This window comes from Penicillium psychrosexuale, assembly GCF_028828465.1.
Source record: "Penicillium psychrosexuale strain IBT 29551 chromosome Unknown utg000002l, whole genome shotgun sequence".
Classification (NCBI taxonomy): Eukaryota; Fungi; Ascomycota; class Eurotiomycetes; order Eurotiales; family Aspergillaceae; genus Penicillium; species Penicillium psychrosexuale.
The window spans coordinates 4393119-4417256 of record NW_026643187.1 but is presented as its reverse complement, the minus strand read 5'-3'; the positions used below and the strand labels follow the sequence as shown (position 1 = coordinate 4417256).

Sequence of the window (24138 nt, the reverse complement as noted above, 5' to 3'; positions counted from 1 at the left end):
TAGTCTACCTCTTAAGATCATCCACTTATGACCATGTATGATCCTAATTGGTCAGTGATCATGTGGGAAGACTTTAGATATAGAAAGCGCCAAATTAATAGAGGGCTTTCGAAAAGAAAAGTATTGTATCTTACAAAATGTGTGACTGAAATTTAGAGTGAAGTTGTCTTAGGGTACTTATGACAGAATTGAGATATAAGGTAGGCTTTATAGGGTTAATAGTTGATAGGTGCCTAGAGAGAAAAATGCTATAGCATTTTGTGGGTCTGTTAAGGTGATCTGCTTCTAGGGATTATCGAAGTATATGGTCTTACCGCTCCAATCCTTATTTATAGGAAGGTGGAGTAGCTGAGGCACCCTGTATTGTTTAGATGACTTATGGGCCCCTACCATCACGCCTAGCCAATACACCGACGTTTGAAGGGGAAGACGTATAAGAAATACCTTAGCATCCTCCAGTAGACTCGAAAGACTATCTATTTACTAAAATAACACCTTGTCGCCGTTTATCTTTCCTAGGCCCTATGATTATAACCCCTATGATTATAATTAAGGACTCTGGTTGTCCTCGATCGCCTAAGCAGAAACTTCTCGAAAAGCTTAACGGCTAGGAGTATACCTTACTAGACCTATATTGCCTGCTTCCTGGCTAGAAACCCAAATTAAATAAAAATCACGAAAAATCGACGAGGCAATTGTATGACTGGTTGACTTAGTGTATTTGCCTTCGTAAATGAGACTGCAGTAGGTTAACCGGTATAGTTAGATCAAAGATAAGAAGCTATAACGCAAATGTATTGCTAGAAACCTAGTGCTTATCGGTACCACTTTTTTCCCGGACGTCCTAATAGATAGATATTTGACTGTTCTAAAGTGTATAGTCTAGGTAAGGGTTACGACCTAGAGTTTCCTATATGAAGTTGACTTGGCCCAGTAAGCTAATATATAAGTAGGAGTTCTTATATGATAATGGTATAGTAATAAATTATCCTCTTTCCCGATTTTTTTAACCTAATAGACTTCTGCTATCTCTAGTTATTGATTGTAGGCTACTAACTGCTGATAATACTAGACTGCTTAGGTATACCAATGATATGATTGCTTGTCTACAGACTTGTATGCCAATAAATAATATATCCTTAGCACTAACTCACTTCAGTTCTAAATGGGATACAGTTAACTGCTTCAGTGATATAGGTAAAGTAATCAGGGCTGCGTATAGTAATGGTATATATGCTTTCTCCTTAATTCTTGTTTATTCTCCTCCAGAGTTTAAGTCTCTAGGCTAATATTTAACGAGAATGTGTATAACGGTTTAAGGATGACCTATTAGACAGCGTTCACGCTATATAGGGCATGCAAATTTACCATGAATCGGAGAGTATATCAAGTATTAATGAATATTGGAGAATTCGAAAATATTCGTCCGCTATAAAGCTAATAATGTCTTTGTTTGAGTACGTTATGAAAGGTTCTCTATTATATAGTCCTTAACTAATATCTCTTAGATACGCCAATGACTTTGAAGTTCCCGCTTGGATCGCAGGGCATAAGGTAATATATATTTTGAAAGACTGTGTGGCTAGAATTATATCCTAGTAAGGCCATAATCCTATATTACTTAACCCTACTAATCTAACTGTCCACTTGAAAGTATCAATGACCTGTTTTTATTTAGCGTTGAATTTGTAAACTGCCCTTTCTTAAGACCCTCTACATATTTTGGTAGCTAAGATAAGAGTAGGCCACGGGCCATATTGATAATATCGTACCACTTATTGCATACTATCAAAATTTGGATCTCCAGTTAGCAGTAAACTCTATTATTAGCCTGGTAAAAGCTGAATTTACTCATTTCGAAGAGTACGCAGAGCGCCTCATTTCTCTTTCTGATGACGTATAAACGAGATCTGCTATATTAAGGTATCTTTAATGTGGCAGGGAGCTCTATATAGGAAATACATTCTATAGGTAAGCTGTTTCTCCTAATTTCTAATACTTCTGCTTAAAATTTCTAGCTATGAATTAGGTCGATATTTGAAAGATAGAAGAGAACTTGGTGAGAATAGGTATAAGTTTAGGCTTAGCCTTAAAAGCTAAATTTTTCTCGAAATACTAGGGCTAGCTTTAAATGCAAAAGTGTAACGAATATAGACTTTATTAGTTGAGCTTCAAACTCACTATAAATTTTCTATCTTAATAGGATTTAGGTATAATTTTCAAGCCAGAGATTATAGAGCTTCTAATAAAAGTAGACTGATCTTTCGTAGATAACCACCTTTATCTAGCGTTAGCTTGGTTATATAGCCTTTACTTAGCTAGATAAAAAGCCATATCCTTTAATAGAAAGACCACTATGGGATTCCTTATAGGTGATATACCTACGATCGAACATATAGTAGCACTTTCGGTTAGATTTCATATTTGATGTAGATAAACGTACTTAATTGGAAGAGAAATTTAGGATACGTGTTTGCTGCAGCCAGTAGGTTTTGTTATCCGTGATATAGACAGCTACCTACGGCGCATTATGCCACGAAAAAGCTCGTGCTATGAAGGTATTTGTTAATTGCCATCCTGGTGGGGCTAGGCACTTAGCCTCGGCATATGGTACGTTCTGTTAACGCCCTTTGATCTTATATCGCGCTTTACTTCTACTTTATACCGTTGAATATAAGATAAGACTTATTTATCCTAAGCTTCTACTTTAAGCCTATATGTCGAATCTAGCTTTGGTACTCTCTTCTTTTACGCCGACCATTTTTATACACTATTCTAAGAAGGTATTAAACCCCTGGTCCGAGTCCCTTTCATAGTAGCTCGAGTTACATTTAATAAAACTCTGAGCTTAGTGTAAAACTATATAACGGGGTTTGAACCTAGTGAATCTAACTGTAGATAAACTAAAGGTTACCACTGAACAGGGATAATATTACTATTTCGACAGAATTTAATGTATTATCTACCTTATGTTATGCTTTTCTTTGTATCGAGGTTTTTTACTGTAGCCACTCTTCCTATTCTTTCTAACCAGACCCTTAGGTCAAATATTCTATCGCTTAAATTATTCTGATCCCCTTTAAACTTGAATATATACCCTATATCGTCCGTAGGCTCCTTCCTATTAGTATAGTAGATACGGTAAGGGCTAGCTTGGTAGTTTTTTATTTTATATGCAGCAAGCCTCTCCCTATATTCAACCGTTCTAATATGATATACTGCGCCCTTGATAACGGAGTCTAGAGCATCTAATAGTACAGGGTATTACCCCCGCAATATATACTTATAGCCCGATAAATGTGCTGGGCGCAGCTTGGGCTCATTTTCCAGCCCTAAAATCTCACGAACCATAGACAGATCGGTCAACGTACCATAGAAGAAATAGGGTCTAGTAGGTGTATCGAACAGGTCCATATACTGGGGTGGGTTTGGTGCTTAGAAAAAGTAATCTAAAGGGGCAGTTCTGAGTTTTAAGATATAACTAGAGATTTTTGAGCCAGGAATTTTGGGTGGTAGTGGTAGTAGGGGACTGTTAAGATTTATCTGCTCTCTTACACTATCCGATATGATCGGAGTTAAGTGGAAACAATTATATAAACCCAAATAGAGAAATAGAAGGGTATAAGTAGCACACTAGAAAGAAAGGTTTATATATTAAGAGTAGTACTGAGAGCGAAATTCTAATAGGCCATAACGCCCTAGTGCTATATAATCACTGCGGGTTCCCTAACTAGGATTTACCCGCCCGTTTACTATAGTGGTCTAGGCCGATTACGCGCTACGCTAGTAGTAGTGTATACCCAAATGTCCCTACGGATTTTCCCACGCTACCAGCGCTTACTAATATATATAGCGGTTATCTATAATTAATACAGAGAAGTGTAAAACCAGCTTCACTAATCTATACTCTTTCGTTAGATCTGCGCCCTACTGCTAAGACTCTAGCCTAGGAAATGGGTGCTGCTTAGTAGGGTATGACATATACTTACTTTTATGCTAGCGTAGAGCACTCTAGATCTAGTTACTGACTCGGTATCCAGATATATGGTAAACCATAACCTGATAGACTATATAGGATTTAGAAACTTGCTGAATTTATGTAAATGGTACTTTCCATCGGCACTATATGGCCTAAAAATTCTGTTTTTCTCTCAGGCTCTTCTGAGATTTGAAAATAGAGGAAGGAAAATGGATAACATTGATACTTACTATATACTAAATTGTATGAAATAAACCTGCCCTAATGCGTGCCCTAAGGCGAGTAAATCCCTATTAACCGCGTAATAACTAGGCCGAAAGTTAGGAGGAAGCCACAGTATATTCTTACCGTTTAGATTTATCCAGTGTCCTTGCTTAATAAAGATCGCCAGGTTCCTATAGGTAGAATGAGAAGCATAATTTTCATGTCCGCACTGAATATCGAGGGTGCCTATATCGGTAAATAGATACGAACAATCTTGAGAAAATTCGAGGTTATTGACAGTTCCCTTAGTATTCAAAGTCTCTTGTAGGACGCCTGTCGATGTATCCTAGAGCCGCACTGTATTATTATAAGAGCCTGATGCCAGTAGCCGGCCGTTAGGCGAGAAGGTCACCGATTGAACTAAAGCCGAATGGCCTTCGAGAGTCTACTGTAGGGTACCGGTCGCCGGGTTCTAGAGCTGTACTGTCCTATCATTGGAGCCGGATGCTAGTAGGCGGCCATTGGGCGAGAAAGCAATCGACTAAGCCGAGCTCCAATGGCCCTTAAAAGAATACTGAAGGCCTCCTGTCGCTGTATCCTAGACCTATACTATACTATCATTGGAGCCAGACGCCAATAGCCGGCTATTAGGAGAGAATGCCACCGATATAATCGCCGATATAACCGAGTTAGAATTACACGCGAGTATCTACTATAGGGCGCTAGTCGCTAGATCCCAGAGCTGTACTGTCCTGTCATCGGAACCGGATACTAACAGCCGGCTATTAGATAAGAAGGCTACCGACTGAACCTAGTTTAAATGACCCTTAAGAGTCCGCTGTAGGACTCCTATCGCCGTTTCCTAGAGCCGCACTCTCTTATCATTAGAGCCGGACGCTAGTAGCCGGCCGTTGGGTAAGAAGGCTATCGACTGAACCGATCCTAAATCGCCTTCTAGAGTCTACTATAGGCCCTCAGTCTTCGTGTCCTAGAGCTGTACTGTCTTATTATTAGAACTAGACGCTAGTAGCCGGCCGTTGGGTAAGAAGGCTACTGATATAACCCAGTGTGAATGACCCTTGAGAGTCTGCTGTATGCTACCCGTCGCTATATCCTAGAGCTATACTGTCTTATTATTGGAGCCGGACGCCAGTAGCTAGCTATCGGGTAAGAAGGCCACTGATATAACCTATTCCGAATGACCCTCGAGAGTCTGCTATATACTACCCGTCGCCGGGTCCTAGAGCCGCACTGTCTTATTATTAGAACTAGATACCAGTAGCCGGCCGTCGGGTAAGAAGGCCACTGATATAACCTAGTGTGAATGACCCTTAAGAGTCTGCTATATGCTACCCGTCGCTGTGTCCCAGAGCCGCACTGTCTTATCCTAAGAGCCGGATACTAGTAGCCGGCTATTAGGTAAGAAGGCCACTGATATAACCTGGTCTAAATGACCCTTGAGAGTCTAATATATACCACCCGTCGCTGTGTCCTAGAGCCGCACTGTCCTATCATAAGAGCTGGACGCCAGCAGGTAGCCATTAGGTAAGAAGGCCACTGATCTAGCCTAGTTTAAATGATCCTTAAGAGTCTGCTATAGGCTACCTATCGCTATGTCCCAGAGCCGTACTGTCTTATCATCGGAACTGGACGCCAGTAGCCGGCCGTTGGGTAAGAAAGCCACTAATATAACCTAGTCTAAATGACCCTCGAGAATCTGCTATATGCTACCCATCGCTATATCCCAGAGCCATACTGTCTTATCCTAAGAGCCGGACGCTAGTAGGTGGCTATCGGGTAAGAAGGCTACCGATATAACCTAGTCTAAATAACCCGCTAGAGCCTATAATTCCATACCCCATTTTTCGTTAACTTATGGCAACTGGCCTATTAAAGCAGGAAGCTCTGACTTAAACTCTCTACAAATAACTACAGTCTGAGGTATAAATACTAATCCTACGCAATAAATCTGGAGTGGTGCTTCTTCGGCTATCTAGCGATTTTTCAGAACAAAGCGCTTTATGTTATATAAAAAATCCGAGATCATTAAATTGCCGTCACCCTATATATATTAGTATATATCTTAAATGGCTATGTGGTACATTACTTACTAGGATCATTATATAAAAATGATTAAGCATACCTACTACCTCCGATATAAGACCCAGTAGGCTCATGGCTTCCACCTAGTGTAGAAAATGCTTCTGGAGGAATAACTGTACATCTTCTATCTTAGAAGATAAATCCCGACTTTATTCGAGATGGTGTATCCAGTAGTAATAAGAGTATTGTAATTCTTATAGGAGATACTGGTGGATATATTGAGGGTTAATGTCTGCCCTATACGTTCTAGGGCTTACTAGATTGTAGATATCTTTCTGTAGACGACTCCGCATAGCTTTGAGACAGGACCTAGTAATATCTTTATACATTTTTAGCTCATCTACATGAAACTCGCCTCCAGATCGGACTAAAAAGTCCCGAAATAATAGATATAGAACTTGAATAGGCTGATCTCGGTTAGAAGGAATACTTAAAACCGATTGAAATAAATCTAATAGATTACTAATCTGATCTACTCCTATCTTAAGAAACAGCGACAGCGTATTGATCGACAGCAGGACGGTAAGAAGGATAATAATACCGATTACTTTTTGGAACTCTTGTAAGAGCTATTGCTACTCTGACTCGTTACTATCTTGATTGTCCAGTAATCGAGTTAGGATTAGTAGGTATATCTTATCTATTCTTAATATATATTTAGCTTGGTTCGCTAGGAGTTCCGAGAGGTGTGATTTAGGTTCTAATCTTGAATTTTCGATATAACGGCATACAGTAGCAGCCGAAATAAACAGTGGAACGGATATATTGACTAATGCTTAGATAACGTTATTGCTAGGCCAATCTTCAGAAATGTTCTTATTGTATTTGATCTTCGCAAATTGGTCCTATAGGAATAAAAATATATCGTGCTCTGTTTCTTCTTCTGGTATCTTATAAAGAGCTAGGTCCTGATATTTATGATTTGCAATCTCTAAAAAGCCAAGGTTGATTAGGAGTTCAGGCCTATTGGTTAAGAAGATACGAAGGTGAATTGCTTTCACCCTTTATAGAACAGGTAGTAATTGAATTATGGTTCGGATATCTTGATTATGATCACATTCATCTAGAGTGTCAATCACAATAACAGTGGTTTTAGGGTATCGGTTGGGTTAGTTAAGATTAAGTAGCGGCTAGAGGAGTAGTTATTTAAATTACTCCTTAAGCGATTTTATCGCAATTTTAGGGTCCTTATCGAATGCCTTTTGTACGCTAGCTCTTAGCCTAGGGATCCTGAAAATTAATTGCCTTATTAATGTCGGAAAAAACTTCCTTGTGTTACCTCGGTCCCCTTCACCCCTCTTGAAGAAGAAGCTGGCGCCTAAATAGTTGGTGTCCTTAAGCGACCTTACTATAGTCCGAGATATTGTGGATTTTCCTATCCCCGCCATTCCCTTTAACCAGAAAATGCATTTTTTATAAGATAGTGATAAAGCCTAGTCTGTGATCTTCTGAAGGAGCTCGGTTCTAGTGCCTTAGAGACATTGGGCTTCGTTCCGATTGGAGAATGACTCAAACCCTACCTCTATCGCACCGTCTAACTTTGTAAGATCTATATTCTAGTTAATCCGATCGGCATTCTGGACCATACCGACGATCAGAGAGCTATCTGAAGTCTAAGTTAATATATAGAGTCATAAACTCGTGTTGGATAAATATACGTTTGATCCACCTGTAGGGATAAAAGGAATAAAGATTTATATCTCTCTAGGTTCTGTATCATACTTTCTACCTCTGCGCGCTTTAGGGGCCACTTCAATGCTTATAGTCCCACCTTTCTTATCAGCTTCTTTCCCTTTCCTGGATCAAGTTTTATTTCTAAACCCTGGAGGTCGGAGAGGCAATTGGTAATAGTATTTGCTAGTCGTAAGGAGGTAGATAGGGTCTTTCCGTCGTTACCCATAAGAAATTTCTGCAGGTCCTAGAGCGTCCTTTGGATGCCTTTAATCGACCGTTATAGAGAAAGAATTTCGTCTTGTGTATCTTTAAGCTCTTAAATATAGCCCCTATAAAGCTTTACGAGGCTTCCTGTCAGTTGAATAACCGCGATAACGCTCGCAGCCGAGGATATTCCATCCATTTAGAAGGATATGGTATAAAGGCCAATATGCTAACCAAGGTAGGCGCGATAGCGACTGAAGTTTGAAAATTAGGGTTTGGGATTCTAGGAAGGGCTTATCTGAGGAGACTAAGAGGGGTAAGCTTAGGAGACTCTATTTCAGGTGCTAATATGATTGACTAATCATGCCTTAATAAGAACACAGACCCAGTGGATGCTTATTATTGGTTCGACTGTCGGCCCGAACTGACCCGGGAGAGTCCTACCCTTGTACCCTACAGCCTGTAGCCACCTTTCTAACTTCGTCGCTTAACAGCGCGATAAAGACTATTATCGCGCCCTAACTTGCACCCTCTTAGCTTGAGATGATCCGCGATACGATTAGTAGTAGATCGCTGACTACTTCTTAGATAGCCGAAGCGGCTGGCTGTAGTATACGTTCAATTATAACCATTAGTGCGAACCTAAGAATGTTTAGCAATGTCCGAGCACCCTTGATTCCCGGTAGCTGTCCTTGTGTGATCATACCCGTTATGCTAGAAGGGCTATACCACTACTTGCTAGAGAAACCGGACCTATACTTAGATGAAATGGCAGAGTTCTTGTATGACGAATTCGAACTGCTTATATCTATATATACTATCAGTTGAGCCCTTCGATTGTAGGGTTAGACTAGGAAAGTGGCTTAACGAATAGCATAAGAACGAAATGCGGATTTAAGGTGTAGAACTAAACGTTAAGTGACTTATTGAGCTGGCAGTACCCAGTGATTTGTATTTTCGTTATATATCGGAAGAAACAGCTTCTTAATAGGACCCAGTTGTAATGTGCTGTTAAAATAGCCTTTTCCACTAACTATCAGATAAGGGCCTTAGCGGCACCTGTTAGAGACCTGATCTACGGAAAGTATTTGAAGTTTTTCTCTGTCTTCACGGGCTTAGGCAAACCATCGATCGTCCTCACATAGGTTGGCAAGTACGCCGTCTTTGTAGTGACGGACAAAGTCAACGATACTGTCCGACAGAAAGAAGAAGATAATAAACTAGCAACTATCCGAAAGTGGCTGGAACGAAGCATAAAATGACTTAGGGGTCATATTGAGTTGATAGCTGCAGATATTCGATAACTGCTTGATAATGGATATTTTATTGTGGGAAGGCCTAACATTTGGAAGAAGTAAAGTTGACTGAGGTATACGCTAAGGCTTATATACCACTAGGGCAGTGTTTATTAGCACAAGTTGTATCGGCGCATTGTCTATTAGTGTAATATCCATTGGTGTAACATCCATTGGTGTAACATTCATTGGTACATCATCCATTGGCGTATTGTTCATTGGCACTGGATCCACTGGTGTAACATATACTATACTATCAATCTGGCCAGGAGTTGACCCACTATTAGTAGGCCTAGGCATAGAAGATATCGGTAGGTCTAGAGCATTTCTATTATTGAAATCTAGAAAGAATGACCTAAAGATATCGCGCTTAACGGTGAACGATGTCATATTTACGCGAGCAGGCTGATCTGCTGAGTATACATTATGTAGGAATAGGTACCTTTGGTCAAAGAGGAAGGTGCTTAAGGTTGTTATCCCACAGTGTCGCTCTAAAGCCCAGTCGTCTTGGTTGTCTAAACTTTGGATTACTAGCGGGTTGTCAATCTTACGTGGAACCATGTCCCTAAGAATAGCGGTAATATGGTTACTACATTCCCTGACTCTAAACTCATTATATATAAAGAGTTCTAGGGGGCGTAGCTGAGTTAAGATTCCATATATGGTGGCAAATTCGATAGAACCTGTTGGATGAGAATTTTTAAGGAACTTTGATCCTAGAAAGATAAATCCAATATTGTTTATATACAGCTTAAACCGCGTCTATAGCTCAGAAGTATCGAACCTTCCTTTTAAAGGGGATTGGCCTACGCCAAGCGGCCGAGAATCTGTAAGGCCATAGAAATAGCGTATAGAGAAAAGGAATAACTGTCTGTAGGCTGCCTAAAATCTGTATTCCTTTAACCCTACTTTTTGAATATAATCGTTTTCTGAAATTTGAACTTAATGTTTCAAGTCGCAAGGACAGACGTAGTACTTGAACATTAACTCCCTTATAGTGCCCTTAAATTTTGGAGGGAGCACCCTCTTAATGATATCAGTTATAGCCTTGAGGTATTTAGTGTTTTTGAGAAATATTTGAAGTGAAGGTATGATTTTTAGGTATCCTAAAGCGGCGTATCGGAGCTGGGCCCTTATAGCATAGTCTCTGATATCTTAAAAGGCACTCCTATCTTAGAATATTTAATTAATATACTCACAATCAGCAATAGATAATTGTAGGTATCTACCTTCTAATAAGGTAAGGGTTGTTAGATCTAGGATCACGGGATTGAGGTACGTTAGTGACTGCCATACCTCAAAAATCTCTCCCAAAGAATCTATAAGCTCCTATTAACATTAGTATGGCGATAATATCTTATAGGAATATTATACCTCGGGGCATTTGAGGCTAGGGAGGTGTGTCCCTATGAACCAAGACTTCTATAACACTAGGAACTGAAGAAGTAAGTCTAGCTTTTGCCCTAAATTGAGAAAAGCGTCTTTGTTTTCCTTAGGGTGGTAAATTCTGTTGAATTCGCGATACTTGGTAGGTAACTATTTTGTAAGCCACTCCTTAGCGGCTTCTGTCTCTCCTCGTTACTGGTAGTAACGTGTATTGCGAAAAATGTCTCTATCTGTAAAGCTCTGGGAGCTTTGATCATACTCGCGTAATCTCCTATGATAGTCATCGTCTAACTTTGCAGAGTTATATAAATCGAAAGCCTACTAGTAATCGCCTAGGTCGAGCCATTAAAGCGTAGTAGCAATCCGGTGTTGCCCCTAGTAGTAATGTAGCTTCTGACCCTGTGGCAGCTCTAAATCCTTAAAATAACTAACGGGTAAGCCTTTACTAAGTAAGTGGCCTAGGTCTGTAGAAGACACTTCGCATAGGATCTAGGTAAGAGGGTCTAGTCGTTAATACCCCTTATGCTCGAATCGATGAATAAGACGATCAATATATAACTGTCTAAAGGCTCGAGACCTATAAATATTACTTCCCTCAAATAAAAGTTGATCTAGTTCTCTGACTCTGAAAGAGCCGATGTGGGCTACGGTTAATTTGCAAGTAGTCTCTAGATCTTTAGTCGCTATGCCGAAAACTTAGCACTTAGTCGGATAGCGTTGTGCGATAACTAAGAACCGGCCGTAAAGGTATCTGGAGTATCCTATAATACAGGAAATCTCATTCTAAATACGAAAGCCGTGGTTCTTATAGATCAAAGTCGTGGTTTGGGTAATCCATAAAAACTGGCGATATATGGGCCATATATTAATGAACCAATTAGTTGGGTGGTTTACGCGCCTATAGTGTCTCATGAACCAAAAGAACGTCCGATTCTCTTTATCTTAGGAAAAACCACGGTTTCCGCGAACTATAATTTTCTCGCGAAGGCCGGGGTCTTCTGATCATCTCTATTATAGGAAAAACCACGGATTTCTTTTACTCTAAGCCTATTCGGGGGAGCCTAGATATCGTTAGACTAGGCAGATCCTAGGAAACCCCACGGTTTCCGCGCGCTTTAAGCTCCTACGAACCGAATGATCATCAGACTATCTGTATTATAGGAAAAACCACGGTTTCTGTAAATCTGGTCTTCTCGCGAACCCGAGGGTCCTTTGATTATCGCTATCACAGGAAAGACCACGGTTTCCACGAGCTCTGATTCTCTTGCGAACCGCGAGATCATACGACAATTTCTGTCGTAAGAAATGTCACAATCCTTTGTAACTCTCGGCGATTCCCTATGAATCAAGCACCCGTCAGACTACCGGTATCTTAAGAAACACCACGATTTTCGTCCACTTTGATATTCTCAGGGTCCAAAAGATCATAGGATGATATCTATCCTAAGATTTACCACCATTTCCCCAACTTGAATCATTTGCTGAATCAAACAAGAATTGATTTTGTATCTAAGATAATACTTAATTTGTTACAACTACCATATAATTGGTTTGCAATCAATAGTCTACGATTTTCTTCCACGCTGATAATCCCACGAATCAAAAGGATCATGAGATAATACTTGTCCCAAGTTTTACCACGATTTCCGCCCACTGAATGTATATCTCATATACTACTTGATTAGTTAAAATACTGTTTGATCGGCTGTATGCAAGTATTGCGTAACTGAATAAATAGAGTTCTTCTTTTTCCTCACGTTTGGAAAACATAGAAATGAACAAGCTATATGTATTCTTCTCTATTTCATCCTAAGTTCTTCAGAAATAACTTCTACTTCCTTAGCAGCTACCTCTCGGGAAAACCGAATATATGGCTTGAGGCACGCGGCTCCCGGAGAGAGCTGTAAAAAATCATGCTAGTCATCGTTAAACTGGATTTAGGATACCCAAGAAGGAAAACTGACTTTCAGGAGTTGACTGGCAGGCTGTGATCTGGTAGACTCAACAAAATCTATAGCGTTAGATCCCCAGTCAGACACGAGAGAGCCAACTTTTCGCAAGAATGTACTCGGCTCAAGACATTCAATGATTATGTTGCTGACAGACTCAATGTCACTTTGTGAGTCCCTAATATCGTTATTTTGAAGCATAGAGGTTCCTAGATTTCCTAGTTCATTTAGTATTTAATTGACTTCTCTTATCATGACAGCATACCTATCTTGACGGCACCCGTTACTAACAGAAGAATAGAGCTCGATGATATATCTCCATGGGTTATCTTCAGACGTTTGTGAATATGCTCGAGGCCTGCCAAAATCTCCCGTAAAAAGGCCGCCACTTCAAAAAGCTGAAGGCGACCAAGGGGTAAGCTGAAAATTTGACCTAAGGAAATATCTATGATCTCATAGACCAGAAATATGGCGCCCTCGTAATATATTGCCTCTTGTAGTTCAACAAAGTTTTTATGGGGGCTTGTGATCACTCTTGATAGCTCTGATTTTGTGGTTTTCACCTCTTTAATAATAGCCTCCGAGAATGTATTGTTGTTCGCATGAATAACCCATCCGCGTCCTACTTGGTTTATCTTAAAGCTCTTTCGATATCGACCCCAAGGGTTGCAAGCTGTCTTTGACAGTGCAGTGAAAGCCCCCTGACACTGCTTCTGAAGTTTAAGCGCACCCTGTTTGGTTCCTTGGACTATCGATTTAGGTTCTGCTAGAGGCCGCTTCAAACGGGCATCGGACCTAGGAAAGACAGAGACCCGATTATAGGAGGCTTTGGGATTGGTACCCTCCTGAGCGGACATTTTTGCTGAAACTTTGTATTAAAAAGGATAAGGGAAATGGTGGGCTTTTATCAGTGATATACGCAATGCTTGAGATTTAAAATTGTGGTTTTGCCCTACTTTCCAGGCGGTACGCTTTAAATAAAGGTCATCACCTTCCAAAGTCCTTTTTCTAACTAAATTTATTCATCTAAATGGATATTTTCTTAGTTTACCTTTATGTCATGGCAGCACTATTATCTTTACTTTTTCTTCAGCAATATTTTCATCCTCGGCCGACTTCCCGTATCCGTCGCATATACGGCCTAGTTAGGCGACATATAATACTCCCTTATTTACTCCGAAGGCGAGCACTATGGGGTCCTATGACGAGGCTACAAGCAATGGTATATTTTATTTACATCGGTGGCACTGTCACATGCAATATACTTGGGGCTACAGAGTTAGATAAAGCTCGGGCTCGTGCTGGATCACTTGCCCTATTACATCTATCTCTTTTGCCTGTGGTCCCTCGCTTGGCATTTAGTACCGCCTTTTTTGGAACTTCTATTCATACTTATCACCAGCTCTATAGAGGAATAGGTACTATGGCTATTTTTTAGAGCGTGCTGCATATAATATTATCTACCTAGATATCCCTATTTGACTTACGAGAAGTGTACCAGAAGAATAGACTGATTGTGAGTAATCCTATTATCTTCAAGGGTGGTACTAATCATATATAACTAGGCTATGGTTTCTATTAGGGTATCGACTGTAGCAGTGGTTCCGTTCATCCGTTATCTTACTTACGAAGTATGTATGAAATTGTATCTCTCTATAGGGGTATTTGCCGTGGTGATGGTTTAGATTTATATGAAAGACAGATATAGCTTAAATGGCAAGCTTTTGATCTCTGCTATTGGCCTACTTATCATCAGCACTATGTTTTATGGCGCTCGCGAGCTGTTTCGCAATATTACGAGAAGTCAAGTTATGACTGTTACCCAGCGCACGCCCTTAGCAGGTACTGTGAGGTTAGACTTTACGCCTCCTCGTCTATAGGAAGTTTATGCGGGTAACTACATCTATCTCAGAGCGCCAGGTATTCATCCATTATCCTTCGCGGAGTCTCATCCTTTCAATATCATATGGTAGGACCAAGACAAATCTGGTAGGGCAAGCAGGATCCAGCTTATCTCTAGGGTCCACTCCGGATTTACTAAAGACTTATCGGCGATCCCGTACGGCTCACTTAGGGTACTGGTGGACAGTCCATACGGAAAAGCTCTGAACATAAGATACTGGGACAACTTCCTTTTTATTGCTACAGATATTGGTATATCGGCTCAAATGCCTTACTTGAAAGAGCTGATTGATTTATAACGTCATCCTTGCCGTCTAAGTAGGGTTTCGATCATCTGGGTTGTTGAGGATGACCGTAGGCTGCTTTTCATCCCAAAATAAGGAAGGCGCTGACAAAAGGAAATCAAGAGCACAGAGATTGGGTAACAGATGAGGTACAGCACTTACTAGATGTGGACGCGGCATACATGGTAAGCGGGTATTCTAATCAAATCTACTGAGGACCTAAAACTGATTCAAAAGCTCTTCCACTAGACCACTTATTCCAAGACCAAGATAGATACAACTTATATTGCACATCGTGGACGCATGGTATTTAGCAACCCGCATATGAAGACGGTTTTGGAAGAAGAGTTTAGGAAATTCTCTGGCAACGTTCTACTTTCAGGTAAGACCACAGCTACCATATATCTAAATCTATCCTGATGATTTGGAGTATCCGCGAGTTCTAATACAAAAGATGACTGTAGAAGCTTTGCTTTAAGTAAAGGAAAACGTGTCGATTACTTTGAGCACAAGTTTCAACCCCCAAAGCAAATAAGAAACCTCTTTATACCGGATAACAACATTCCTTTGGTTGCATAATGCTCGGTTATATATCAGAGATATCTCATCTACTCAATGAGAGTACTTGATCTAGACAGATAAATATGCAGGAATCAGAATTGCTAGTTTATACCTCTATCAAACCATCTTCCCTCCCTATAGTGAACAGTATTCTTTAATAGACTTTTGCCCTCACAGGCTTGATGCTGACACAATTTTTAGGACTCAACGCTTATTTTAGAGCGCATACTATTAGTAGAGTAGCCGGTCAGTCCATTTACTTACCAGTTACTTATAGTGAACGACACTTCCTACTATGCGCGGGTCACCTAGGTCTATGAAAATCTCTCAAACTGACCTCTGCATAGCGCCCCGAAGCTAAAAAATAACGCTAGAAACCACCAACGGAGTGGTACATAAACCACGCTTTTATTACATTTGTCACTGAGCTATTAGCCTTAGGGCAAGCTTAGCGCCCGCTACGCTTTCGCGCTTTCGGGTGATAAAAACCGTGGCATTTATTCCTTCTTGTATATTGGAAATAACTCTACTTATACCTGCTAGAGATCCACTAGATTTACTTTCACAACATATTCGATTGAATGAAAATGCTGAACCTCCTTGCTCGCGTCTATCGAAAATTTGGGCTGGTGGCAGTATATGTTACTATCGTTCGCGAGAAGCACGGCTCAATGCGTGTAACTGAGTCAAAATTCCCCTTAGATTCGCCGATAGATGTGCGCACTCCTATTATCTACCTTCGTGGGGATTTTGAAAGCTTACATACGCTTCTAGGTCGATATACACCTCTCTATTCCTTACGAATGCCGCACACAGAGCTTCAGCTGCTTTCTAGATCACAAGGATGCTTGCTAAATCTCAGACTAGTAGGGCTATGTAATAAGAGATACGATTATTCTTTTCGATGAATCCTCATATCGATATACTATGTCAAACCTTACTGAGATCTCGATATAAATGAGATAGCTTAAAGAAACATTCCACCACAGAGCTTATGCCTTTAATTGGCGATATTGCACGTAATTTCGATATAAAAAATTCAATGCAGACTTAAAGGGAAAAAGGCTATGTTTATGGCGTACTTCATGGCCAATAAAGAAGGTCTGTTAAGCCAGTCTTGCTAATATCCTGCCATAAATCATGGCCGGACAATATCTCTCCTACGAAAAGGCCGCACGTACAGTAGTAGATGGCAGCACCCGAAAGTCGGCTGAGCGGAGTCCTGATAGTGGGAAGCCGGTGGGATACCGGTGGGAGCCGCATTGCAGATAATTTCCCTTCGGCATCGGCAAAGCACGAGCACTCATACATTCTCAGCTCAGTGGGATGCCGACGGGCAGCGTGAGGCCGTTAGTAATTCTACGAATCAAATCCCTCGAACTCTTATCCCTTTATTATGATTCCTAATCATTGAGATTATGAGATGTATTACTAGGGCAAAAGCCGGGTATAAATATCAAGTAAACTCCTCGATGTTTGACCCATAGACCCATTGCTCTGTGTGAACTATATCACATTTCTGAGATCATGACTCCTTCCATCCTCATCGTCGGCGCCACCGGTAATACCGGCCGAGCTGTCGCCCAAACACTGCCAAAGTTGCTTCGATCTAGCAGCACTTTGTCTAAGCACCGTATCATTGCTCTCACTCGCTCCTCGGGTAGTTCAGTGGCACAAGAGCTTGGCAAAATAAAGGGAGTCGAAGTGATCGAACAGAACTGGGTTGAGATCACCTCGGACTGGCTCCGCGAACATCAAGTCGCTAGAGCGTTCATTGCATCCCACCCTGAGCCCAATCAATTTGCGGAAGAGTCGACCTTCCATCTCAATGCCCTCAACGCCGGCGTTAAGTATGTCGTGCGGATCTCAACTACGGCTGCAAATGTCCGCCCGGACTGCCCTGCCTACTATCCGCGCCAGCACTGGGCCATCGAGGCTCTCCTCGGCTCACCTGAGTTCGACAACTTGCAGTGGACCTCTCTTCAGCCGAACATCTTCTCACAATTCATTATGTCACCTGCTGCGGAATTCATCAAGAGATACCGCAAAACTGGAGAGCAGGATACACTTCGGTTGGTGCTATCGGAGGATGCACCCATCGGCATTATCGATCCTGACGAGGTTGGTGTTATTTTAGCTTATCTCTTGTCTCAGGACGACACTTCCGCCCATAACAAGGCCAAATACGTTCTAAATGGACCCGAGGACATCACTGGAAGGCAGATTGTCGCAATGGTTGAGCAGCACATTGGTGCGCCCGTCAAAGATGTTAGCTACAAAGATGTCTCGTTTATCGACATGCTGTATGAGTACCAGTATGCAGCAACCAAGCAATCGAAGAACGTCATCTATTCAATGACGCGGGCCGCCGAGACCGTGTGGGAAGGGAAATGCTCGACTTCTACTACAAGCAAGGAGGTTCTGAAGCTTGCTGCTCCAAAGCGTACACCTGCTGATACCTTGAAGGCTTTACTTGAGGGCTGAGGAAACCATACGTTGAAAAGTGGTTTAGGGGATGATACAACTTGCTTGTACTGGAAAAATAGGGATCTATCTGACTTATACTGTATAATACTGTATGCTATGCCTTCGCTCATGTTATGCCAGGTTGCGGAGCTAATCGGAGGGCTATATTAGCTCCAGGTCTTGAGCGCGGTTCTCTGGAGTATGTACTATGAGTCACCATACAAGAGAGACTCAACTACAAATAATTCTAACCTGGCATAAAAGCTACGAGATTACCTATAATATTATGTTGCAATTGAATCTACTTTCCGCCGAAGCTTTAACATCAATACATGTTTCACTCGCATTACGATTTTATCTTCTCCCGCCGCGTCTACCGAGCATCCAAGAAATCAACGATACTATATATTTATTATGCTCAAATATCTTATGAACTGACATCTATTCATTTTTGGCTAGGCACGCCTGCAATTGCATTGTTCATTCTGGTTGAGCTAAATCAAGTGTTATATATCCAAGTCTCTGTCCTTCCAAAGCGTAGACATGATAAGCGAACATCATTTCTTAAATCCATCATAATTCCTCCGAATCATCATTATTGCCTGGCTGCTGTATATTCGGATAGTGTATATTCGTATACTGCATTGGCTGCTGCTGGAACTGCTGCTGCTGGAACGGGTGCGGCTGCTGGAATGGTTGCGGCTGCTGGAACGGGTACTGCTGTATATTCGGTTGCTGCATGTTTGGCTGCTGCATGTTTGGCTGCTGCATGTTTGGCTGCTGCATGTTTGGCTGCTGCATGTTTGGCTGCTGTATGTTTGGCTGCATGTTCAGCTGCTGCATAAATTGCTGCATAAACTGCTGCATGAATTACTGCATATTAAGCGGTTGCTGTGTGCTTATCGGCAGACCATTTTGCGAATTACTATGTCCGAATTGCGGGAATTGCGGCATCTGGGGTACGCTGGAACCGGCTTCAATTTGTTGTTGCATGGGAGGGAAGTAGTTGGCATCTCCTGTACTAGGTAAGCCCAATATCCCACGCTGTGACTGGTATCTCTTGGGCTTTAACGTCAGGCCAGACAGTCCCGATATAGCATCCTCTAAGCAGATATCAGGATCAAAGCCCATAGCCTCCGTAATCATTCTGTCCGCTTCCTTTGCCGAGAGAACCTTCTTCAGTGATGATCTTGAGAGGCCAACCGGACCCTCAAAGTTCCCGTCATTCCCTTGATAATAGAATCCAACGACGATATATGGACATCTATCGCGTGTAGGGCTTATTTCCCTAACTGCGACCCACTTCAGGCCGTGCTCGCAATTTTTGCTACTCCGAATGTGGTCACTGAGGTCCCTCACTTCTTCTTCGCCTCTCATGGTGTAAGGAATACCGACAGATTTTGCCCCTTCAATAGCTATGTGGCCTCCAGCTGCTGCACTTGACACAAGACGTACTCTGCCGTTTGCATCCTCAGTCACGAACCGTGCGCCGACCTTTCCAAGAGACTGCACCATTTGAATTTTTTCCCCGGTAGAGGTATAACCAGGATTGATCAAACGGCTGACCTTTCGTGGTATTAATGTAATTGTGCGTGTTGGACCTCCTGCAGATGTATGATGTAGCTGAAGCCCCATTGACTTGGTCGATTGTGGCACCAGCCCCGGCTGAGATCCTGGTGGTACTAATCCTGGCTGAGATGCTTGGGCTGCCGATCCTGGCTGAGATGTTTGTGGTGCCGATCCTGACTGAGATGCTTGTGGTGCCGATCCTGGCTGAGATGCTTGTGCTGCCAATAGTGACTGAGATGCTTGTGCTGCTGGTCCTCTCTGAGAACCTTCCGCCGAGTTGGTAGCTGTACGAGATAAGTCTGCCCATTCACTTGGGTATCCTTGCGCCTGGCAGAACTGTTCGACGGCTTGCATTATGAGATGCTTCAGTTCTGGTTGAAGAGCGGCTACTCTCCATTGCCCTAATAAGCTGTTATAACGAATAATCCTAAGGTCTGTATCTTTTCCTCCCTCGATGTTCTTCTTTCTCATGTATGCATTCGCATCGTCGAGAGTTTTCACAGAAGCTTTGATGTTCTCCGGGTAAGCTGCGCTCTTGATATCAAGTCTTGGGTCCTCTTGGACTCCGGAGTAAAGGACTCTCAGGGTACCAGTTGCATCGGTATGAAGCTTTCTATGATATGGAGAGAGCTCTCCTTCAACGTGTAGCTTAGCTGCAGCTGCTCCCTGATAGAATTGGTCGTTCTTGTTGATTTCTCCTGGGAAGAGTCGCGCGGACCCTGTTTCGGCCCACTGTACCACTGGTACTCTGTTAAAAAGCGCCGCGGAATGATTTAGTCACTTACATCCAAAAGCCGCATCTGCCTTTTTCTTCATCTCTGGATCTGGATACCTGTCAGGATGAAGAATGAATTTCAGTTCCTTGTACTTGACGCTCGTATTCTGAGGCATCGCGTTTTCCCACGCACGCCTAATTTCGGATGGGTCTTTTTGAGCACTGAGGATCGCCTGGACCAGCTTCACACGGTCCTTATGACTGAAGTCTTTATATCCCATGTCTGTATCCCCGTCAGCGTCCTTGTTGTTAACATCCTGAGTAGATGGCCCCGAGGAAGACTCTTCCGAGAGAGAAGGAAGAGCAGGGTACATTGACTCTGAAGCAGGAGAGGGTTGTGCTATCGCAGGAGGTGCAGTCGGTTCGGGCACCACCTGGGCGGGAAGTCCCCCGGCCCTCGCCTCATTGCTTGGCTTCTTTGACATGTTTCTCTCTGTTTTTCTTTTGATGCTGCTTTCTGACTCTGAATAGAAGGAGTAGTAGGAAGGACTGGGCTTCGTCTTAAATAGATGATGCTGGAGCACGCTTTTTTCGAAAACCATGCTTTCTTCGACAACCACGCTTTCGACCTCGAGTAACGGTTTTTGAACGATACCGTACTTGCCATCCTTTATTGAGTCTTACGGCGCGTTTCTATTTTTTGCACAATCACAAATGATCCCCGTAAACTAGAGTCTTATATTTTCATTAGACAGAACTCTCATACGTCTGCCTATTTCCTCAAAATAGAAGAAATCAGTTGGATTTTAGATAATGTGGGCTAGTTGCAAAAGGGTGGGAGCCGGATGATCCAATACTCTGCGTCATCCGCTAATTATAGCTACCAAGCCTTCGACAAAAGGGGGGTTATTTTGCCCACGTTCAATATCAGACACTACTTATTCAATGGTTATTGTAAAAGCCTGCAGCATGCATGATGGGCTTATTTAAGTTGGCACAGATATCCACGGGTGTCCTCTGGCAAGACTAGCAATATCTCCTTATCAAAGTGGAAAATGGAAAAATAAAAAAAAAAGTGAAAAAGACAGTGATAATACAACAAGTTTGGATCATTAATTTGCAACATTGAACAGAACACGAATTATATATCTTTCTTCGTCAGCAGGTTGGCACAATTTTTCCAGTACATCCAAGCGTCTCTCCACATCCGCCAACAGTCCTCATCAAGTTTCATTTGCTCGTAGGCGGCATCCGATAAAATTTTGGTCCAGTACCTGTTATATACTGGGATCACCTCTAGTAAGACTCCCACATATTTGTAGATTGTGAGGACGATAAGCCTTTGCAAAGGGAGGGAGCCACATTTTGCCATGCATAGATACCAACGAAGGTCTCTCTACAGCCTGTTAGGAAGATAATATACGCCTATATGATAGTGTCTGCGTTTCTGAGACGGCTTTTCCCGTATCAAAAGAACGAAATAAATCGTCATTATCTCATTCAGAGATCCCAGAAGGAACTTCGCCTGCTCTCGGCCCTATAGTGCTTTTGGATCACCAGCGCTATCCCTAACTGTAGATATTTTGGAACCAAGATTCTCGAATAGGTCCCCAGTACTCTTGCTTATAAGAGACTTCAAGGATAATTTTTCTCCTTATAGGGAGCACAGCCTACTAAGAATAGTTTGCCCTGGTAAACTCTGACGTGCTGTATAGAAGTACCTCCGAAGTATAATATAGTCGGCTGGATTCATCTCCCTATCGGAGATTATTGATATAAATCCCTTTAAAGGCGATAGAATTTCTGTTAAACTCGGCTTTCGCGCCTAGAATAGATCCTATGATAGAGGCCCTATGGCGAGATAGACCAGTATGTCCGCCACTGCTTAGAGGTCCTTCTTTATTGAAAATTGAGAACTATTGATATTTGTAAAGTCTGTAAGAATCACTTATGGTATCTGCTATGTAGAGGCTCCTATAGTAAATGAAAATGGACTAAGCTGACTATATGTAATGTGATGTAAATATATCCATTCAAGTCAAAATATAAGTTGACTTATAACTTCTAGTACCAACGGCATATCAAAGTATCGATTGGATCGGTCGAATATTTCTTCTAAGGAAGGTCCGAGCGCATCGGTAATCATCGTCTTTTGGTTATAAGCTTTTCTAAACCAATAGAGTATTGGAATTCCAATGCCCCTAGACAGGGTTTGTAAGATTGTGGCCTCGTGATCTAGGGTTAAAGCCATCCTTTCGGTCTTAATAAAGACTTCTTCGAATATCTCTTTGTGGTAACCTTTAAAATATTAGAATTTTGTTCCTCTTGAAAATAAGTGAGCTTACCTATGCCTACCCCCATGGACTAGAGCCACTGGCTCACACGAAACGGTCCAATATCGTCTATATCGGGAGATATCGTCAAGAGTTCTTAGATTTGTATATCTGGCCCGGCAAGGTCACTTATTATAAGTTTCACGCACCACGACTTTTCAATTGATATGCTGTGGTTTATCGCCACGGGACTCTGAAATGAATGGACTTATGATAGACCCATAGATAGACTTATGATCGTCACGCCTTAGGGGAAAAGTCATTATGCCTAAGGGGAAATGGGCGTAACGCCTTAGGGGTATGGGCGTTACGCTGATATCAAAAATAGCAAGCACGTTTCGGTCGTGTTTCGATGAAGGGGTTAGAGGATATAAGTAAGGGAGAAGGCTCAATGAGAAATCAAGACTTAAATCAATCGCAATGCCAAAACCAGCTAAAAATATAACTGTCTGGAGAGAGAACAGAAGAAAGCGCGGGTCACAGCCAGACCCTTATAAGAGAATAAGGGTAGATCGCATGCGCTGGTATCGAGCCAAGAGGGCCTTATTCAAGAAAGTAAATGATATTTTTGTTAACGGTTTAGATACTGGCTGTGATCGGCGTGTTTATATTTTGGTCATGAGCACGAAGCAATCCTAGGTTCGTTACGCAACATACAATTCCTACCCTGAACTGGAATGGATTCCAAATGTTAAAGACGTGGTAAGATCAAATAGCTACTACCTTAAAGAACCATATTATTCATTTTAATTAGATGAACCACTGGCCTAGACCAGAACTTTGGGACCTATCTAGCTTTGATGATACTCAGCAACAAAAAGAAATAGTAGAAGCCAAAAAAGGTCGAACAAAAAAAGCCATGAGAGTGTCCCGGCCACCTATTCTTAAGATCTAAGCCTTGACTATGATTCGGACAATATACACAGGAACTAGATACCACGAAATCAAATGATATGCGAAGCTGTTATAGTCACTAATCCTTATATATTAGCACATCTGTGAAGTCGATGCGAATATTGAATATACCAGAGGTGATTGTTTTCTGAAAGGCCATAGCGGAGGTAATAAATAGGAAGAACTTCAATTCCAGCGCACTATACTAGGCTTAGTCCGTAGTTTTGAGTCAATATCACAAGTCGTACCTCTAAAATAATTTGTCGGTCAAGCGGTATAGGCATGAGCAAGTAAGCGGGATCACAGTTAAGTGGTAACTGTCTTATCCAACAGTCGACCTCCCAAAAGTCTAGCTTATTCGAAGCACAACCAAGTCTAAAATCCTTGCGGAGCTCAGCTATCTTGTTCCGGACTGCCGTTATGGATCTCTTAAAGCTGCGGTACCGGAGGAGTTGGGATATAGTTGAGTGAGTGAGCCCAATAGATGCGAACCAGACTATAAGAGCCTTTTCCTCCTCGGTCTAGGAATAACCAGTCATTAGATTTCAGAGGGTGGGGATATTGGCAGTGACCTTGAACTCTGGGAAACCACGCTGTATGTAGGTACTGTTAGATCGCGG

At 41.9% G+C, this 24138-nt stretch overlaps 7 protein-coding genes across 7 annotated transcripts, besides 2 other annotated features; 1 reads left to right on the top strand and 6 right to left on the bottom strand.

Moving 5' to 3' along the window:
- Positions 1–4403: 4403 nt before the first annotated feature.
- Positions 4404–4437: a sequence feature (Short protein (N7518_002795, KAJ5800727.1) was converted to a misc_feature.).
- Positions 4438–4492: 55 nt separating this feature from the next.
- Positions 4493–4533: a sequence feature (Short protein (N7518_002795, KAJ5800727.1) was converted to a misc_feature.).
- Positions 4534–4690: 157 nt separating this feature from the next.
- N7518_002794 (WD40 repeat domain-containing protein) lies at positions 4691–5725 on the bottom strand (the record flags this gene model as incomplete). The annotated part of the gene is given in 6 exon segments (XM_057183722.1): positions 4691–4774; positions 4799–4895; positions 5149–5171; positions 5184–5297; positions 5408–5584; positions 5660–5725. The coding sequence occupies 6 exon segments, from the start codon at positions 5723–5725 to the stop codon at positions 4691–4693; spliced, it is 561 nt and encodes a 186-aa protein (XP_057045172.1).
- Positions 5726–6410: 685 nt separating this feature from the next.
- N7518_002793 (uncharacterized protein) lies at positions 6411–6615 on the bottom strand (the record flags this gene model as incomplete). The annotated part of the gene is made up of 2 exons (XM_057183721.1): positions 6411–6518; positions 6544–6615. 2 exons carry the CDS (start codon positions 6613–6615, stop codon positions 6411–6413), a joined length of 180 nt encoding a protein of 59 aa, XP_057045171.1.
- A 516-nt stretch (positions 6616–7131) lies between these two features.
- Positions 7132–8363, bottom strand: N7518_002792 (uncharacterized protein; the record flags this gene model as incomplete). Its single annotated transcript, XM_057183720.1, has 5 exons — positions 7132–7288; positions 7442–7634; positions 7685–7802; positions 8058–8204; positions 8304–8363. 5 exons carry the CDS (start codon positions 8361–8363, stop codon positions 7132–7134), a joined length of 675 nt encoding a protein of 224 aa, XP_057045170.1.
- Positions 8364–13045: 4682 nt separating this feature from the next.
- N7518_002791 (uncharacterized protein) lies at positions 13046–13651 on the bottom strand (the record flags this gene model as incomplete). Its single annotated transcript, XM_057183719.1, has 1 exon — positions 13046–13651. The coding sequence occupies one exon, from the start codon at positions 13649–13651 to the stop codon at positions 13046–13048; it is 606 nt and encodes a 201-aa protein (XP_057045169.1).
- Positions 13652–17068: 3417 nt separating this feature from the next.
- Positions 17069–18025, top strand: N7518_002790 (NmrA-like family protein; the record flags this gene model as incomplete). Its single annotated transcript, XM_057183718.1, has 1 exon — positions 17069–18025. The coding sequence occupies one exon, from the start codon at positions 17069–17071 to the stop codon at positions 18023–18025; it is 957 nt and encodes a 318-aa protein (XP_057045168.1).
- Positions 18026–18580: 555 nt separating this feature from the next.
- N7518_002789 (uncharacterized protein) lies at positions 18581–18874 on the bottom strand (the record flags this gene model as incomplete). Its single annotated transcript, XM_057183717.1, has 1 exon — positions 18581–18874. One exon carries the CDS (start codon positions 18872–18874, stop codon positions 18581–18583), a length of 294 nt encoding a protein of 97 aa, XP_057045167.1.
- A 3-nt stretch (positions 18875–18877) lies between these two features.
- N7518_002788 (putative glutamine rich protein) lies at positions 18878–20776 on the bottom strand (the record flags this gene model as incomplete). The annotated part of the gene is made up of 2 exons (XM_057183716.1): positions 18878–20316; positions 20362–20776. The coding sequence occupies 2 exons, from the start codon at positions 20774–20776 to the stop codon at positions 18878–18880; spliced, it is 1854 nt and encodes a 617-aa protein (XP_057045166.1).
- Positions 20777–24138: the final 3362 nt, after the last annotated feature.